At 42.7% G+C, this 20,175-nt stretch overlaps 1 protein-coding gene across 1 annotated transcript in view; it reads right to left on the bottom strand.

The window, feature by feature from the left end:
* Window positions 1-2,211: 2,211 nt before the first annotated feature.
* The window catches only part of CABLES1 (Cdk5 and Abl enzyme substrate 1), a 35,663-nt gene continuing 17,699 nt past the window's right edge, over window positions 2,212-20,175 (bottom strand). Inside the window, exons 4-9 of the mRNA XM_009084797.1 lie at window positions 18,070-18,169; window positions 16,423-16,579; window positions 15,541-15,644; window positions 5,682-5,788; window positions 4,558-4,765; window positions 2,212-2,996 (exon numbers count right to left, since the gene is read on the bottom strand). Of these exons, the coding sequence (XP_009083045.1) occupies window positions 2,856-2,996; window positions 4,558-4,765; window positions 5,682-5,788; window positions 15,541-15,644; window positions 16,423-16,579; window positions 18,070-18,169 (817 nt within the window). The 3' untranslated portion in view covers window positions 2,212-2,855. The remainder of the gene's footprint in view (window positions 2,997-4,557; window positions 4,766-5,681; window positions 5,789-15,540; window positions 15,645-16,422; window positions 16,580-18,069; window positions 18,170-20,175) is intronic.

Below are 20,175 nucleotides of genomic sequence, written 5' to 3'. Positions count from 1 at the left end.
GTTGAACCTAAAATCATTTGTAAATCAACACTCATTGCCATGTAAAACAAAGAAAACAATCAACATGTTTTTCGTTTGGTACAGATTTTCTCTACCACTTCAGCCTGAATTTTCCCAGGATTGGGGAGTAAAAGGGGCCAAATCCTGCCCATTGTCCAAATCATAATTGTACTGACCAAGCTTTGTGCTCTGAGATCTAGCATCATATGGCTTTATATGCGTTCCTAAGTGAACAGTGCAACATCATCACCACCTTAAGTGTTTATTCCACATTCAAACTGTAACTGAACATCAGTCTGAAACCCTTTTCCGCCCCCAAAACAACAACAACGAAAAGCAGAAAGTCTCCAGCAATCAGATTTCTTCTCAGAAATCTGTGTAAACTGTAGATCAGGGTTGGGTAGCAGCACAGAAGACAAAAGATGTGACACCATGATTCAATAGCGTCTCTAAAGACTACTGTAAGACTGTCATTCTTTAGTCTGCATCTTGCAATCACAATTTTCCTTTTCCCTGCAGTGCTATAAAGCAATATAAGAAAAAAAATCAGACTCAAAAGCAAAAGGTAGAAGCTTTTATGAAAGGTAAAGCTTCTGCTTAGCCATGAGTGGTTGTTATTAGAAACAGATCTCTGCAATCAGAAACAAATCTTGAACATATATACACAATTTCAGTGGAAAGGGATACAGCTAAGGATGGAAGCCGTCCTAGCAGACCCACAGACTGTTTGGGCTTGTAGGTCAATACTACACTGCCTTTTGGGGCTGAAATAAACCAGCAGGGCAGCCATAGGCTCCAGGCTCTTGGCTCCTCTGTTCCTTGGCTGTGTGGGGGCCGGGAGGAGGTGGAGGGAGTAGCAGTGCCATCAAGGGCCTCCCTCCTCTCACTTCGCAGCCAGCCGAGTGATGAGTGGGTTGCAGTGACATGGAGCGTTGCACTGGGCAGTTTTAAGTGCACATTTTTACCCCCTCCTCCCCAATCCTGTTGGAATGTATCTATATCAGTAATCAGGTAAGTATCAATAATAACTGTAAGCTAGCACAGTCACCTTCCCCCTTAAAATGGAGGGAGAGCAACAGCATCAAACAAATTCCCATTTGTCCTGACTTGTGTAACCTTTCCAGATCTTGCAGAGCAATCGCATGCAGGCGTTTTTCATACTAGACTTTAAAAGAGTCGAAGTTGGTAAAGAAACTGGATGTTTCCTGGCCTAACTGAAGGAAATGATAAAACTGATTAAAGAGCAAAAGAAAGTAAGCATTAGTGTGTTTACATCCTCTGGTATGTCCCACTTCTCTACGTTCTGCTCACAAGCCCTTTCCATACTCTGAGCAAGCACTCCCAAACTTAGAGAGGTAAGGCTTCAGCTAAAATCTCACAGTTGATATTACAATCTGTTTTATATAATTACCACAAATGTAGGAATGTGACTTTAGCAGATCCATGTGGGGCACATTGAGGGCAAGGCTTGTTAAGTGAACCAACACAGGAGAAGAATGGACAGGGATGTATTCCCACAGGATAACAGCAATTGAACAATGTCTGGAAGCATGGTACTAGCTTAGTGTGTATGTAGCACTGGGAGCCTGGATGAAGCCCTCAAGCTTTCTGGGTGTCCAGTCAGAACCAGGGAAGCTACAAGAAGTTTTACTGTAAAACTCCAGTACTGAAATGTCTAAAGGAACTGGATCTTTAACTTCAATGGGCACAGATTGTAGGTTTTACACAGTCAATTCTAGTAAAAACCCAAAACTTTAATGGCTGATGCCCCTGCGGTTGGAGCCTTAAGACACCCGTTATACTGCTGAGCCCTACTCATTTATTTTTTTTATAAAACACTGTTTTAAGATAGAGCACAATAAATGTGCTTAGTACGCACTCTAACATAGAGCACAGAAATACAACACTACAGAGTGCAAGTCTAACCATCTCCACAGTGGGAAAAGTGCGAAGGTTAAAAATATGCATGTGGCTTAACACAAGATATTTTTAAAAAACATGACATGGAAATCTCATACTAATGCTTTTATCTTTATCACAGACATGACTGAAAACTTAGGGTCAGTTGCTGATCCTTCTCTCGTAGTAGTAGTAGTGTAATCCTTTCAAAGGTACAATGCTGGAAAGATCAGAGAATTAAAAAAACAAGTGTCCAGAAAATGATCCTGTTTACCACTTTTCCAGTAGTTATGTTTTTCAAGAAGTAAACGTGTAAGGTCACCTTGATCTTCACCACTGGTAACTGATACACTTGGAAACAGCTAAGCCAACCACCTGGACTGAGATCAGTTCAGTGTCGCACGCACACACACACGGATACACACACAAACACCCCACAGGAAAAAGTGCACTTTCAATTGCTGATACAAAAATAGATTGGCACATTCTTTTTGACACAGTGAAGACATCTTCTTTAAAAGCTTTTTCACTCTAAGAAGTCCTCTTGGAATTTGCAGCAGGTCTGTAGAAAAAGCGCTATGAGAATGCACTCAGTGGGCTTCCAGGGTTTGTGTGATGGAGAGAGGGGTGGTCATACAGGCTGCCCTTCTAATTTTTGCCTACTTTTATAGCTGTAGTCCCCACAGGTAGGGTCAGTTGCCACCCAGTTTCAGCACGTGAACCATTTACCAACAGCTCAGTTTTCACCTGCTTTGAGAAAGCAATGATACATAAATTTGTCAAAACTGAGAGTCTTTCGTAGATGCAGAGTTTCCTACACATTGCTGGAAAAACTGCTTTGGGGAGAGAGAAAGAGTGAAGTGTTAGAAGTCTGATTTTGCATTTCCAGTAGGAAGTGTGGCTCAGGAGAGCCAAGCGGGAACAGTCGGGAGCCCTTCCCCGCGGGGCAGCCAGCGCTAGGAGTTCTGCACCAAGCGTCTGTAGTGTGGCATCACTTCGTGCTCGGGAAGGTGGAGAGCAAACTCCAAGGCCACCAGCACCGGGAACTCGAAGGCAATCAGCTCTCGCCTGTTCAGCCGGAACTTCTCTTCCAGTTTCTGCAACCACAGCCGAGGCAAAAAACCAAAAAACAAGTGAATGAGGATTTCCCTTTCCAGTGCTTTCCTACAAATGACATTATTTAAAGCACATGTGCTGCTGCCATTAAACTTCTGTCCTGATCAACTTGCATGGCTCTAGGTTTAGAAAATGAGTGCAGGATCAACAGGATGTACTGATTCCTTACTGTGAAGGTGAACTCTCAAATCTCAGCCAGCCATGCTATTTCTGACATGTTCGTCATTTCACTCATACCACTGCCAGCAGATACATCTTCTAATGATCCCAGTGATCACCACTGCAGGAACAGAAAACTCCTGGCTTCAAGCAAACACTGAAGTCACTTGTGTAATGGAAGACATACATCTTGGAACTGCCCACATATTTCCTGCGCTGCTTGAAATCCCCAATTTTCCTTTCGGCATTAGACTGTGTTACAACACCCTATTGGGGAAATTACTTTTGCCACAATTAAATACATTTGATATTAATCCCTCAGAGGCAGAAGGTGTCATCTGCAACAACCGTAAGAACAGTGAGTAATAGAAACTACTATCCTCAAGGGGGATGAGATGTGTTTTATAGTTGGTTTACGGCTGTAACATACTAAACTTCCCATCTGCTCTGCTGTTTTTGCCGGATTTGGATGCTACAAGTAGGCAACCAGCTGTTCTGGGATATTTCTCCCCACCTCATCCTCTTCTTATGATCTTCTTGGATTGCTCCTTCTCTGCCCCACTGGGTCTACTGAAAACCTCAATGTGTTTTATGGACAAACCAATGTCTCAGGATAGCAAGAGAGGTCAGATCTTCCAACACCCACTGGGTTGATTTCTTTCTGTGGTTATTCAGAAGACTTTCTAACAAACTGACTGTCGACCCAGCTGTGACTGTGGGAGGAGGGCATGAACCCAGACCTGCCCACCATCCAAGTTCCCATATCTCTCACATCGAGTGAAGTGGTTGTAGCCATATACTCAGCTGCCTGCCTAACTTTCTGCAGCATTAAATCAGATTGGTATCTCAGTGCTTGCAAAGGAATAACACTCCCCCCCATGTTAACTCTCTCATATGGAGTGGGTAGAAGACCAAACACCTGACTCTACAAAAAACAGTTACAGAGTGAGGTGTTCTAGTGGGAACACATCCTCTAGGTTTCCTTGCTCAAAAGCTGAACTTGATGAAAGAAATACAAATGTGGTAATCTATTAGACTCCATCTGAAACTAGGAGAGTCCTTATTGACAATCTTGAAAACATAATTAAAAGGACAATGAATTTTCTGAGGGTTCACTTTTGACTTGTATTGACAGAATAGTGGTCGACACCTCTCAGATCTCAGTATCTGACACCAGGGCCTTCTATCACATCAAAAGAGCTTCCCACACCTACACAGTGACATTAATCACTACTACTTCACATAAATGTGTAACAGGAAAAGGTATTTAGCTGTCTGTACATCTGGAAACCCAAAGGAGAGTGCCCATTGACAAGCAGGCTCGCACAGACCACACACTGGCACTTCACGCAGAAGGAATGCTGGAAACCTATGGATACGTACATCTATAAGATGCTTGACTTCATGTTTTCTGAGGTCACTGCCAATTTTGGCTGCTAAAAGAACACAAGCTCCAGCACAAAGCTTTCTATTCTGCTTGTTCAGCTTCCCCTTGAGAGCGAGCTTCTCAAAGTAGACAAAGGCCATGGCCACTGTGGGCTCTTCAAAACCACATTCTTCTTGAGCAAGCTTGCGCATTTCTCTCTTCAAGCTGAGTAAAGAGACCAGACAAGCATGCTGTGAACTGAGTTTTAAAGCATTTCTCATTTCACCCTAATAGTCATCATTTCAGAGATTCCTGCTTACTCAGATGGAGGGAAAAATAATGATAATTTACTGGGCAGATATCTTCACGCTTTCTTTTTGGGGCACATTTCACAGAACATTTTGACCTCACCCTTCCCTTTTACTGCCCCCAACAGATAATGTGTCAAGCTATAAAAGCAAGTGGAAAGCTCTGACATTTTTAGTAACATTATTTCATCAGAGGTCTTGTACTGCACAGAATTTGTTTAGAAACACCAGTCTGCTTACTGGTGCTCTATGTGCAGCTTTGCTGCTGGTTATGGTTGGTCAAATACAAACCGACAGTCTTTCCATGGACTGCAGCATTGTCTGGTTACAGAGCAATGTGGCTCAGTATCCTTCTGGACATTTCAGTCAAATGAAATTATCATTATTTCAGTGGAGCAATATGTCTAGCCTGTTACACTGGAAACAGATGAAATACTACAGCTTTGCTGTGAAGCTGACCACTTGTTTTGCTTCTGGCCATGCTTTCTGGACAAGGCACAAAAGTCAGCATTTCTCTTTCCACGGTCTCATTTTAAGCTAAGTGCCATGAGCTTAGACACTGCTGTGTTATTCTTCTGGCTATTTTAGTGTAGCGCATGCCCAGCTCACATCCTCAACCCGTTACATGCCATGTCTGACACCTGACCAGCACATGGTTGTACATTCCTCTATCTCGTTTACTCAGCCCACTAACCAAAGCAATCATCTGACTTACTCTGCACCTCTGCTGGTCATTGCTCCTGGAAGATCAATCAGTGCTGTGCTTCCCCACATTGCGCTGAAATGTGAGACAGCTGCATCACATTGCAGCCTTACTGAGCTTTGCAACATACCTTCTTATTTTACTGAGGGTTAACTTGATGTGAGGGAACTTCTCCTTGAAGGTCTCATTCATGTCCTTCTTGAGATCTGATGGCTTGACGTAGTCTATGACCGTGGTCTGTAACACATGGTCAAGACAGAATTACTCTTGTAGTTTGTAACAAACAAGACCACTCAATTCCCATAAGCAAGGAATACCAAACAAGTGCCAGTCAGTCCCAACGCTTTCATAGAGGGGAAAATTAAGTCTGAATTAAGGCAATAATTTGTTTGCGACTGCTCTGTCAAAACAAATGACCTGTTCAGCACAAGCCTGTAATGAACAATGCACACCTCATTAACAACCTCCAAATACCACTAAGGGTGAGTTTAAGCTAAATGTGGGTGGATAAAACCTACCTGAGAAGTCTTGTTAAGCCAAAAATATTCATAACAATAACTGATTTGATGACCAGATTTTGTGTGCGTATCTCCATGTGGTTCTGAGACATACTGTGAGTTTCTCTCAAACTGTCTCTTCAAAGGAACTGCTGGTACAAATTCCTGACTGCCATAGCATACATTTGAGACAAAACAGGTAACCAGGCTACATGGCAGGTCACTCAGTAGACTGCAAGACAGTAATGCTGTCATAAGTTAGGCAATAAGTGGACAAGAGTCAACACAACATTCAAAGTATACAGACTATTTCCTTTGAGTTTCCTATTCCTTTTTGTCACAACCTAAACAATTTTCCCAGGCAGCAGAGGGTTGTCCCAGCCAATACTGCAAAGCCAGTGCTCACATCTACAGGTGCCCAGCACTTCTCTTGTTCCCTCAGCCTTCATTCAGGTAGTAATTTGCCCAAATCTTCTGTCACCACTCACATGGCTAAAATCTATCACCTGCACAACAAAACAACCTTCATTTTGGGAATGTGCCAGTTCTCTTCTGGGCTTTGGCAGTTCTGGCCCTTGGACAGAGGCAGAGAAGTGCCCCAGCTTGGACAGCTGGGAGACAACCTGGTGCCCAGGCATCCAGCTCCCTGCCAGCTTCAAGCATGGGCAGTGAGAGCAGCAGTGTGCAGTGCATCGCATTATCCTGCCAGTAAAATAGTATTTCCCTTCTAATTTCTGGGTTTTATTAACCTGCAGTACAGCAAAGGGCTGTTACCACTAAACAACAAGAGGTGGAAAGAGGCATGCAAAATGCTTGTTGCATGTTTTGCCTTTAAAGAAGGTGGAGTCTTGCTGTATTATATCCTCATGGGAATCTAAATCATACTAAAGACTGACTGCATATGCTTGCAGGTTTTTTGCAATCATTGAAATAGTATATGGTTCCCATATACTATTTCCCCCATGGCTCAGGGATATGGGAGTGCAATGGCTCTAGACTGCAAGCAGACAGTTCCTGTTATCCCGTCATGTTGTTCTCTGGTTCCAAAATGAGCACGAAGGGAAGTAAAGTTCCTGCATTTTATTTAGGAGATTTGGTAGCAAAGTAATGAAGAATCATAGGAATTTAAACAAAAGCAGAGCATGTGTTTCACCTGAATAGTGCATAGCAGTATTTGAGTTAAACATACAGTAACAGAGAGAAAAAAACCAACTTCTTGCCATGGGGTATTGTTATGGTCATACACCTGTTTTAAAATGTGGGCCATTCTGCTGTCTGATCTGCAGTTCAAGAAGCAAGTTGCTCCCCACTAAGTCCTGGCAGGTAATTCTCCTGGGCATGTCATGTACAACTGCCTGACACTGTTGCAAGTATAAATGCCTGTGTAAGCCCCCTCCAGCACACTTAGGTGTTACACACACTAGTCCAAATTTTGCTTAATAAAGAAAATAGTTTATTAAGGAAATTCAGTGCTATTAAGGAAAGTTTCCTGTTATAAGAAATCAGCAAACAGCAGAAAGCCACATTAATGCTCTTCAGCCACCCCTCTACCCTGCATGTGTATAGATGAGCTTCAGTGCAGGTCCCAGCAGACAGTGCAGTTCCACTGAGGTTGAAAATTCATATGCTGCCTTGATGCTGAGGCAGGCAATGTATTACCACACCTGAATAAAAGGAAGAGAGGAAAAGGCAGGGAGGAGAAACCTTGCCCTATGCTGGATCAGTGGGAAAGGCTTCAATGGAATGTGTGGGTCTGCCTGGTTTTAATCCTGCTGAGGTTGGAAGGACGTACATATGCACTGTGTGGCCATGGCTCTTTACCTCAGTCAACTTCTCACATGCTTCATCCTCCCATCTGGCAGAACTCAGCCCTCTGAAGCAGAAGAATTAAGATCTTACCAACTACCACTTTCCTTTCTTTCCCTGGAATGTCACTGCCTCTCTGTCTACTCCTTGGTTTTGTTGCTGAAGGATCACCAGCAAGCTGGGTGCTTCTGATGCATAGATACTTGGGAGTTTTATCTGTTCCTCTGAGTACTGCTGTAAGGACACGGACACAAACCACATATAATTTAGACTGGTGCCATCTGCTACTCAAGGTACAGAAACATCAGTCCATGCTACTCTTGCTTACAAAGTCAAGAGACACCGAGCACATAAAGGTTACACGCTGTTAAATCCAAAGATGATTTTAGTTACTACCAGTATTTGTTGGTTATCTTGGGCAACCCTAGAAATAGTGAGCTCAGTGTTACTGTGCAAAGCTATGTGACACCTATTTCATGCTTCACTATGAACCTAACTGCCCATTGTTTGTTCTTCATTACACAGAGCAGGTTTATCTTATCTCCCTCGAAGGGGTCCTGGGTTTTCCTAGCCGACTTGACTTTGGCTCTCTCCAGTTTATCATCCTCCCTTGCCCAGAGGAGAATGCAATCACCCACAAATCTCATGTGCACAACAGAAACCACTTCACAGCAGAAAGGGCACAGCAACACAGGGAGGACCTGTCCATCCTCCGAGCTCAGCTGAAGGACTGCACAGAAGTTATGCCAGTCAGCAAGTTTCATTGCTTTCACCTCTAACAAGTAGTTGTCAGGATGACCCCAGCTCTGGGGACAACTGCACAGAGGGGGAGTGAGCCCTGGGCAACGTGACACAGCAGCACCAGCCCCCCTGGGGTGCACTTTTCCCTATGGTAGCTCTGCAGGCAGTGACTTGTTTTACCTGGGACTCCTCCAGCTCACAGGAGATTTGCCAGAATTCAGCTAAATTCTCTTGAGAAGGAGAAAAGCTCTTTTTAAAAATTTCATTTAAAGCAAAGCACTCAAGAGGCTTGAGACTAAGCAGACAGCTTAAAACTGAAAATGGTACAGAGGTACAGCTATTTTTAAATACAGAGATTTGTCAATTTTGTCCTGCTGATAAGAATCTCCTGGCCCCCCCAAACTCTGAATACTGCTGCTTCCTGTGAGACAACAGTCTCTATGATATAAATCACAATAATGAAATCCAGATGAAAGCTGGTGTGTGCTGGTTTTGATTCATGTAACAGGATAACAGCAGCATGTTTGAACACACTGGCTCTAAGGCAGCTGTCTCATCTTGTCAGTGCCATGCTGGAGAGCTCAGCTAACTGCCCTTATTCACAAGAAAAGGATTTGTGCAAGTTCTTTTTTTCCCCTTGATGTTTTTTCCTTCGTAGCTGCTGCAGATGCCTGACTTTGAGCAATGGGATGCTATTTGCCCAGCTAGTGCCTATAGAAATGCATCCTGCGCATGTGGGACCCTGCCCACCAGAGAGGCAGATAGCAAAAAACCCCACAAGAATATCTGTTGAGAGTTAATTTAAAAGTTATGCTAAATTAGCATCTGTTGAGTGATCGAATCAGTCACTCCTTCAAACTGTTTCTGACAAGCACCTGAGCACTCCTCTTGCTGTCACTCTGGGGCAGAACACTCACACGGCTGCATAGAAATCCTGGCCCTTGATCCTGACCCTGCCCAGGGCACCTCATGCCCCCCGTAAATGGCTTGGCACTGAACAGTAACTCCTCACTGCTGACCCTGCCCACAAGGGATGGAGCAAAGGAAACCTCTGGGGTGGCCCAATGACCCACGAGAACTAGCTGTGATCTGACAAGGGAGGGCTTGGACCCAATGTCATCCCTCTCTGTCTGCTCTCTGCTCAGTGTTTATGTTTCTCTTCCATGTTTTAGGCCATGCCATTGCACCTGAATTGCCTGCGTATCCCAAACAAAGCTGCCATGTGGAGGAGAATACAGGACTGTCTGTCCAGGACAATTCTGGCATTGCCTGTGCTGGAGCATTGCTCAATACTGATGCTCCAAATTTTATGAAAGGTTTGCAAATATTTCCCTAAAAGGAGCACAGCTTTTTTCTATCTGAACATGCCTTATTATACATAATATTATTCCCTACTGAGCAGGTACTCTGTACTCCCAGAGCTGTCAGACACATGAGCAAGGCACTGGGAACTACCAAACAGTCTCTCTCTCCAGTTCTTCTAACTTCTAACACTCAGAACTGTCTGTCTTGTTTCTCATAGCTTATTTGCACAAAACGCATTTCAGTTCAGTATTCAGCAATATTCCTTCGGGGGCTCTGTTCATGTTCTCTGTATACAAATCTGTGTATGTATATTTTAGTTTGGTGATGGATGTTGCACAAGACAAATGAAAGCCTTGATATATGGTAGCTGACAGATGCCTGGACAGCATGATGAACGCTTCGGCCCAAGTCTACTCCGCACACTTTTTGCATGCTTGGCAGTTTTGAACTTGGAGCTTAGGTTGTGTGTTATTCACAAGCATTTTCAAGCAGCTGCTTTCTCATAGGAAAGCTGTACATACAGTTTCATAAATATGGGAGGAGAGAGGATGCCTGAAATGGCTGGAAAGACTGGCAGGATGAAATATTGTTGAAAATAAATCCTGCTTTGGCATGCTACCAGTAAAAGATGATCTAGCCTTGGATGCTTCTATCTTCCGCTTAAGAAGGATAAAATCAGAATAAAATAGGTGAATAAAATCAAAGACATACAAAAGGCTCTCTTCAGCTGTTGTTACTGTGACATCTGATAAATCTACTTCACAGAGAGCAGACAGAAGACTGACACCTGAAACAGACTTTTGGTAGGTCAATGGTAAGTTCTCAGCCACATAAGAAAGGAAAAGAAGTCAATGACTCTGCCCTGCCTGGCTACTGTAATGTATACCATAGGTGACCAGCTATGTACTTATTAACTGCCAGTAACCTAATTCATATACTTATGGCTGAAGATGCATATATGCAGGAAATCCTGACAGAGCAGAGGCTTAAAACTGTGATGGAAAATGGTAGTGATTTCTTATTATAATTCTAAAAAACCGAAAAAGGAGAGATAGACTAAAAGATGACATTTCTGTTGTTAGGAAGTTATTAACACTCAAAGATCTTAAACTGAAAGATTTTGAATTTCATAAAGCAAATACTCTCAAAACTGCTTCTTTGAATTAAAGTACGTGGAAGGTCGCCAGTTTATTTTACATTGTTAACACACTAGACTCATTCTCAATTAATACAGTGTGTTGCTGTTACAAAATAGTTGTTTATCAGAGTCTCAGACAAATATAGCATCAAATGCATAGAGCACAGGGTTTAAATATGATTATCTACCACCACTGATATCCTCTGCTCCCTGAGACTCTTGGGTACAAGGTCAGCAGCTGATAAAAAGCAGTCTGGAGATACTTATTTTACAGCGACGGAAGCAGCTCAAAGAATAGGCTAAGAGCACCGAAGGACGCTGACTGTAGTGGAGTCCTCCTGACCTTGATGCTTCTTGCGAAAGAGAATGGGGGAGCAAGAGACTAAAGGCATTATATCATCATGTGGGGGTTTTGTTAGACCAAACAGCCAGGGCAGCAAGCAGTTCTAATTTTAAAAATCTCACTGGAGGACTAATATTTAATAAGGCAGCCTGGCTGCACTCAGCACTAGCGCAGTACCTGGCAAATGCTGGCTGACAGGCAGCTGCTGCAGCAGCACTACAGACCTCTGCAATACACTTGTTTTATTAGTGGTGCAGAGATGTCCATTTATTTTGATATAATTAAACCAATACACTGAAATCGTAGTTCAGTACCCAAACCCAGTTCCACGTGTATACCCTGAGCACAGAGAGATGGGTATTTCAGGGATGTTATTACAGAAGGGTCACTCAAAGTCAAGGCGATCTGGTCCTTTCGTCTCTTGCTGCAAGTTTTGGCAGCACACAGCAGCCAGCTAACGTGCTCCTGTGTTTCTGCATTGCCCACAAAAGCAGGACTGTGGGGTCAGACTCATGCCTGTTGTGAGTGAGTTTTCTAATTCTGCACAGAAGGAATTTCTGCTGGCAAGAATGCAGGGGGACCAGGGAGGCATTGATGAGTCTGTATGTATGCTAGTCCACATGAGCTTCTAGGAAAGAAATTACTGCTCTGTCTGGTAGATGAAGTCCCTGTTCTAGAGAGATTTAAGAATCTGCAAGAATTCCTGTTTCAGCAGTATCAGCCAGGAAGACATCTGTTAACCATGACACGATGTTTTCCTCCTCCCCTCTTCCCCCCCAGCATGAAATTTTTCTATCTCTTACTGTTTATATTGCAGCAGAGATCGCAGACTCTCCTATAAGACAACAAAAAATGAAATAATTTCTCCAGGGTAGACCAGAGTTTAAATATGACTAACACAATAAATAGAAGCCGTAATGTTTGTGTTTGGAAAGTATTAGAGAATAGTTGCAGAATTGTCCCCTGACAGGCAATTTGTGGGTATTACTTTTAGAAATGCAACAGGGAAATGTAAACCCTTCCAAGCCAGGAACTTCACTGCAAATAAAACCGAACTGAAAGCACTTCTCCTTCCCCTCAGCTACCTTCAAGGAGGAAACTCAGCTCCTCCTTGCACACAGCCGAGGACTTGCAGTTAAAACTCCTCTGCGAGTCAGGGCTAATTTAGCTCAGTAAAAGTACACGACTATAAAGTCAATGTCAGTGATGATAAATTCAAGCGCCACAAAAATGGAGCACATCGAGTGCTAGTTGCACGTACTTCTGAGTAAGATCCAGGATGGACCACACATTTTGTCCCTCTTGTGCCTTGGGATAAAGCCTGCAGTGTTTACTGATTCACAGACCTCAACAGAGCTGTCCCAGTGGAGAAATCCTGGCCTGCAAAGCACAGCCAGGCTCATGGGAGTGATGTCAGTGCATGTAGCTCTATCCCGCAGTCACTGCCGCAGCACAGCATCCACCCCTCTCGCTCACCTTCCCCCCAGTAATTGCTCTGACATCCATAAGGAGGGATGAGGGGAATGTCTACAAGCTTGCAGCTGTCAAGCATTAATGCTAAATGCTGGCCAAGTAACAAAACTTTAATTACAAGCTGCAGCTCTCCACACACAACAAAATGTTGGGCGCTGACATCAGAGCTGCTCTCAGCTGCTCCAGCACTTGTGAGAGGCAGTAATTACAGCAGTGTTCCGCTCAGGACCAGAGGCTGCTCTCAGTCTCTGTTCAGCAGCTTTACAGCTCTGCAGTCATCTGGCAGAGGTCTGTCACTACCACAATGGGTGTGCATGGTCAGGAAAAAACCCACAAGTTTCTCGCTGACCCCAGACTGCAATTTGCTTTAATTGCAGCATATGCTGATTTTTATATTTGGCAAAGAAAATTACATGAAATTGCAGCCTATTATGCTCCTGCTCACACTGATGTGAACTGCAGGGAGAGGGAATGCCAGTTGAGTCAGGAAAGTCTAAAATGGATGTGACTGAAGTCTCCTACATAGCCAATATGACCCTATATTCACAAGCTCTGTGCACAAGCCCTCTCTGCCTGACTAGCAAACTCCTATTTAACCTGCAAACTCCCAGGACACTCCAGCACTACCTTTTCTCCCTTCTCTCAACTGAAGCACCAGCCCCTTGCCAAATCTTTCAGCTGAGCACTGAAGAACAACCACCCACTCTTCAGTTTCTTGTAAAGCTCTGCAGCTCCTGCATGGCATCACCGCTATACTGCTTTGACCACGGGCAGGCAAAATCCTAGAAGAGAGCTCTTGGCACATGCCTGTGATTCCCACCAGCAAAAGAAACACACCACTTAAATGTCCTTCAGCCCTTTCTTAGATTAGTGCCTGTCTTCAGAGAGGGAGACAGGAGTGCTGCAGACCCTCCAGCAGTGCTGAAGAAGTGATATCTGGAAGGCAAATTCAGGCAAAAAAACCCCAAAATGTCAAATAAGAGATTTTTCCAGACACAGCAGTAATTAACCTCTAGAAAAAAAAGAAAGAGCAGGGAGATCCCTGTCAATTCAGATATATTCTAGACAATGACAGTGATTTTAACAATTGTCCTTGAAGTCCATTTTTCGCTTTTAAACTTTCTAGTCATACCTCTGTCACAGTGAAAATCCCCAGTCAGCTCCTTTTTGCAATAGAAGTAAAAGTATAGATCTCAAAAATGCTGTGGTCAACCAGCATATGGAGAAGAAGGGCACTGAACATCCACTCCTGAATGGAAACCTCTCATGTGATGCTATCCTGGCTGCCCTTTTTTGACTCACCCAACCACATCCATCTCAAGACCAAATTGAAAAGGTATCAAAGATCTCAGGTGAATTTAGGGGACTCAGATTGTCTGGTGCACATTTGCAGCCTGAGGAAGGTCAGAAACACAACCAGGACCGCTGGAGCTATGTTCACTCTGGATGTCATCTAGCAATGTCTTTTCATTTGAGCAAAGGCAGTTCCCTGTCCATGGCAATAATCATATCAAAAGCTGACAAGTATTTTCCCACACAGATGTAATGTAAATTATGACAACCATAAAACGTTGCCACTTTGTGGGTTGGCATCCAAAAAATAACTTGCCAACTCTTAAAGGAAAACTGGATGAAAGTAAGCAGAGGGCATTCTGGACTTCCCATTAGAAAACTTAGCACAAACAGCCTCAGAGCTCAATTAAGCTCTATGTGCAACAGGCAGAACACTCCTGCCAGCAAGGAGATAATCTTCAGTCTACATGAAACACTTAAAGTCCATTTATTTTGAAGAAGGAGCACCCAAGAGCAAAATTGCTCCCAGGTTAGGAGCAGTTGAGAACATACAAAGACTGTATCTTTACATACATTAGCAGTTTCTTAAATAATATCTTCTGTTCCAAGTTAAGCAAGGACATGGATAACACTTTAGACCTTGGTGTTTGAAATCCTATTGTATTTCTGTATAGATAAGTGTGCTAAGTCACTGCTTTGGGGGAAAAAAAGAAAGAAGCTTTTCCCTACTGCCTAGTACTACTCTGGACAGATATGTGCTCACGTGTATGACTGCACTGCATCCTGCAACAGCCCTGCCAAAATCACACATCAAAGTCTAAGGACTTGGTGCAACTGAAAAAGGCTACAAAAGTATCTGACACAGAAAACATCGTGTTAGAGCACAGATCAAGGAACAGTTATGGGTCTGTATTGTTAAGCATTTGGATACAGTGACAATTGCTGCAATTAAAGGAAGGACTATCACACAGTGAAATAAACACCTGGGAAACAAAGCTGTTAGGAGTGAATGATAAGCATCAAAACACAGTGCAGCTTCATGACTTCAGAAGAACCCTAATGGGCATCATACTCCTATTTTGTAATAGATGCCAATTCCAGGAAGTCTAAATTTGACTCTGAATGCGAGAGAATGAATGCATTGTTTGAACAAGCCTTTCATCTAAAGCACTTATGAAATATGGCAGTAATAAAAGCGTTTACTTTTGTAATACCTCCACGAGTTTGTTTTAACATGTCCTGGTAAGTAACTGTCATTTAGAACAAAGCATTCGAAATAGCTGCTATTAGTAGGTTAAAAACAGTAACAATCTTTTTAAAATATGGCCAAATGTAACCTCAACCTTCAATATTTTGTTACCAAAATTTATCAGTGCTACACAGAATCACTTACCATATATGAAGGGAATATTAAAACCCGCTTATGTTTGCCACACGGCCACTGGGGATCATCTAAGAGATTTGGGTCATATTCAATCAGGTCTCCCAGGTCGCTACCTATAAAACAACAGTAAATACAAGAAAGGAGTTCATTACATCAAGAAATCTCTGGGCTTAACAGGAGTAGCAAATGAGTTCACAGATAATGCACAATATTAACTTCATTAAAGATTATTGAAAGAGATGAAAAATTGCTCCAAATCTTGAAAACTCTAAGTATTTCTACACTCATGCAATTTACAAAGATAGAGAGGACTTACAGCTTACGAATGACCTGGTAAATGTGAACTTAGGGCTTAGAGAACTGCAAAACTATATAAAGCTCCACAATGGCTATTATTCCTAGCAACAAGTTTTCATCTGTTTATGTAAATATTTTGATTTGTTTCATTTATCATGCCAAAATATCTTAAGCATATAGTGCTTTGGCTTATGCGTTGTGCCTAGTTTTGTAAACACAGCCCTTTCCAGCCTAATAAAGGTCACAAGTGGAATTTACACCTTCAGCTTATGACTACTGTGCTGCCACTGTAAATGGATCGTAATGATGAACCTGATGCAGAAGGCACAAACAATGCCAGTGACAGGAGGAGGCATGCTGAGTGCCATCAGGGGCTGTCAATACGACCAGCATGCTTGTTTACTTAACTTTCCACCATCCCTAAGCAAGCTTTGCTAAACAAATACGGAATGAGCTGTGTTTCACACATGACATGAGACCATGTTTTGCTTAATTTAAGCTAAAAGGGTGACTAAAACACATGTCAATCCTTTGCAATAACTGCCTATCAGCAGGGTACCCAAGGACATGAAAAAAAGCTTCTTGAGAAGTTACCTGCATCAATGCTCCCCTGGGTGCTGTTAGCTCTTGCCAAAGAAAGGCTACGATGGCTTGCATTGCGAAATTGGGAGAAAGATGAGGTGGAATCTATTGTGTTTCTCCGAGTTCCCAGAGCATTCGTGGGAAATAGGAACTGTGTATAAGAAACCGTCTGAAAAGAAAGTCAGAAGGGACTGACAGTTACTTTCAGCCCAGCTCAGCCACAGTGGGATGCCTCTGGTGCATCCCAATTGGAAGCAAGAGACATCAAATTAATGGAGGATTTTCTGGATTTAGTAGTTAGACACAGATGAATAAACACCAGTCACCTACATTTGCTTCAGTGCAGTCAGTTTATCCATGCAAAAAATGCTTTTGCAAAGGCATTAATTCTTCAGCAAAACAAACATACACACAAGGTCTTACACACTGGATTTACAAAATCCTACTCAAGGGTCAGATTTAAAAATATGTCAGTTTGTTCAGGTTTTTTTCAGTGGGCCTTCTCTGTAGCGTATTTCAGCAGCTACTTTACTGAACTAGCATCATCTATGTGGGTCCCTCAGCACACAGCTGCCAGAGGCAAATCACTTGAACATTGCTAAACTTAAAGCACTTTGCTATTTTTCTCCTTTAGGACTTTGTCTGGCAGAGTCTTATTAGTGTATTAAGTGAGGTCCAGTTCACAGCAATGGTTGTGGGAGATCACTGTCTACCTCCCAACATGGACTAAGTGTGAATGAATAACTTGTGACAAAATTATTTTCAGAGTGAAGTGATTCTCTGCTTGTACCCTTGGCCAGGAATAGGCTATGCCTTGCTTCCTGTCAGTTTATTTTCCAAAAATAACATTGTATTGAAGAAAAAAAATGAGTCTCAGACTCTAGACTGGTTTATGAGGAGGTCAGAATACGTATCATATAAAACATGTGAGCTTTCATTTATTTACAAGCAGACAGATAGTCCTCAGGAATTTGCAGCCTGTGGTTTGGCCTGACACCTGGCTAGGTGAGCACACCGTGTTAAGCAGCATTGACCTAGGGCCTTTTAAATCCATATAAGAGAGCAGACTTGGTAAACTGAACTGCAGAAAGCAAATCAGGCTTTCAGCAAGAAATGTTTTAAGTTATGATTAGAACTGTCTCTCCTCTACATACTTTTTTAAATGGATCACTTCCCTAAAGATTCATAATTGCTTATTCTTTTCAATGGAATGCATTCTTGGATTTTGAAAGACTCATCAGATTTGTGCTACAACCTTCCTGCTCTTTGGAAAACTATATTGTTAAGCAAAATTTTATTAAATACACTTGAAAGCAAACCGAATTACAACTTCGAACTCTCAGAAATTATCTTCAAGCTCCTGACAATATACTCTGCAGTGATACCTCCTGCCAGAGCCAGGGGAAAGCTGTAATTCAGTAATGCTTTACAAAATCAGATATTGCCAGAGGCAAATTTCTTCAAGGATAAAGTTGTTTGCATTGACAGCTTGGGCAGTCCTCATGAATTTGTGCTAAGCTTATTTAGAGTTGCACATACTGTGCTTTAACTACTGTGTTACACTGCATGTTATCATTTATTTTTGTGCTTGTTATTAGTTAAGCCATTTTTTCCCTTATGACATAAAATCTAAGGGAGTAGGAACTGAAGCATCCCCACCTTCCCATCTGCTCCGAGCTCCACACCTTCAAGACCAATTATCTCTTTCAGACACACTCCAGTAGAATGGCACTGGCGTCCACCATCCAGCTTCATATCCCTGGGAAACACAAACCAGAGCAGAAACGTCTCTAAATACACTTGCCTTGCTCACCTTCCACCACGCAATGTTGAAAAAAGGTGCAGCTTTAATCCAAACATGCCAATGCAAAGCAGAGACCAGATAATGATTCCCATGGGTAGCACTTGTGCTAAAATACATTACAGAGAAAACCCCCACTTTGTTCCAGGTTGCAGCTCATACCCCACCTATGGTGCAGAGCAAGGTTCCCCATCATTGGGTACCTCTGACAGAGCCTGGTACTGGGAGGGAACTAGAAGTCATAGACACTTCAGGGGAGATCCAACAATCCAGCTTGAACACTTGACTGCCAACGTATGCAGCAGACGGATGCTCCCAGACCACATACGCACGTTCCCTTATGCCGTGTGTGAGACAGAGGTAATTGTCTGTGAAAGCCTCTGGGAGGGATTCCTGCTCCTCTAAACCCAGGAGTGCCCAAAGCCCAGTGACCCTACTGCTGGAGGCTGACAGCAAAGACCCAGTTTTCCATCGCCTTGGGATGGAAACTTGGGGATCTACTTTAGAATGACTGACCCACGTAACACCTTACACCTGGAGTTAAATGAAACGCCTGAGACAACCAGGCTGTATTCCACCCTTTAGGCATATGATCAAAATGTGAGGAAAGATAAAAAAGACTATGAGCAAATTTGTGTTCCAAAAATGACAGCTCTATACAACTTCAGAATATTTATCTTGCAGTATTTTCCTGGCTGATTTCCACGGAGGTCCAAGTATGTGCTTAAAAATCTGTGTGGAAGAGATGCTGACGCTGAGGCAGGGAGAAGCCCTGCAGGCTCTTCACCCAATTGCATGGCTGGGCTATCTCCTGCTGCGTCTCTGCACACTCTCTTTTCTTGTCTCTCCTTTCCAACCTATCACACATGCTGTTTCTCTGAAACCTGGCAATCCCAAGTCCCCAATAAATCATGTACCTTACTGCTGGAAAAATCCAACACGTCTATCTGCTGGAAAACATACTCTGGTGACAAAGGAAAAGACTGTATCAAGTTTCTATTCCCAACAAAGTACTCTTAGTTTCTTGACTGGAGTTCACTTAGCACAGTGTCATATTATCATTCTTGTTTCCTGATATCATGTTACTGAGGGGCTGGACAAATAGCTATGTAAAAATAACCGTCTGTCAGAAGCATGGTATTAGCCTCTCTTGCACAGAAAGTGTTTAAAGGAACTATTTCTCATAGAGATAAATGCCAAACAGTAACCATTTTGGAAAGTCTTATCTATGAAACAAACACACAACCTGAAGAAGTCCCTGAGCCCAAAAATGAAAACAAGTATTTGAATTAGCTGAAATATCAGAACAGTTTTGTTTCCTTCCATTTAAAACCTTACAAACACAGAACAAGAAATAATGCCGTTACAACTTTGAAAACAAGTCACAGAGACATTTTTCCATGCAATTAACAGACAAGATAGATAACTCCGTAATTCATCAAATGGAAATCCATCACCCTTTGAAGAGTCAGCACAGCAGCTTTAAAAAACAAAGAGCAGCTCTGGGGAATGAAAAGAAATCAGTGCTCTGGAAGCAGGGAGCAGGGTCCGCTGGCACGTGTGAGCACACACAGGAATGATTCCTGGACATCAGATGAAGGTCGATGGACATTAATGCTTCCATTTTCCCATCTTTCTGATGTTTCTAGAGAAGACTCTCCTTTCAGGACCCTATGAACAACACTGCATTCATTCTGCCTTATCCTAGCTGTTTCGCAAGGGCTGCTTGGGGTCTTCCCCTCTTTGGCATATGCTCTATATTTCTAGGTAGTATCTGATTGCCTGTGTTGTAAAATGGAGTAATAAAACATTACTGTCTGCAGAGAAACTTTTCCATAAACCAGAGAATTAAACTCCCTCTCATGAGGAAAAACAGTGCTAAACAATGCACGGTGTCTTATGAACAAATAAATGGAAAGGCTCATCCTGGCTTATACACATCCTCCTCTCACTCATAAAAGATC

The sequence above is a fragment of the Acanthisitta chloris genome, unplaced genomic scaffold (assembly GCF_000695815.1).
Source record: "Acanthisitta chloris isolate BGI_N310 unplaced genomic scaffold, ASM69581v1 scaffold9361, whole genome shotgun sequence".
Classification (NCBI taxonomy): domain Eukaryota; kingdom Metazoa; phylum Chordata; class Aves; order Passeriformes; family Acanthisittidae; genus Acanthisitta; species Acanthisitta chloris.
This window is presented reverse-complemented; position numbering and strand designations above follow the sequence as displayed.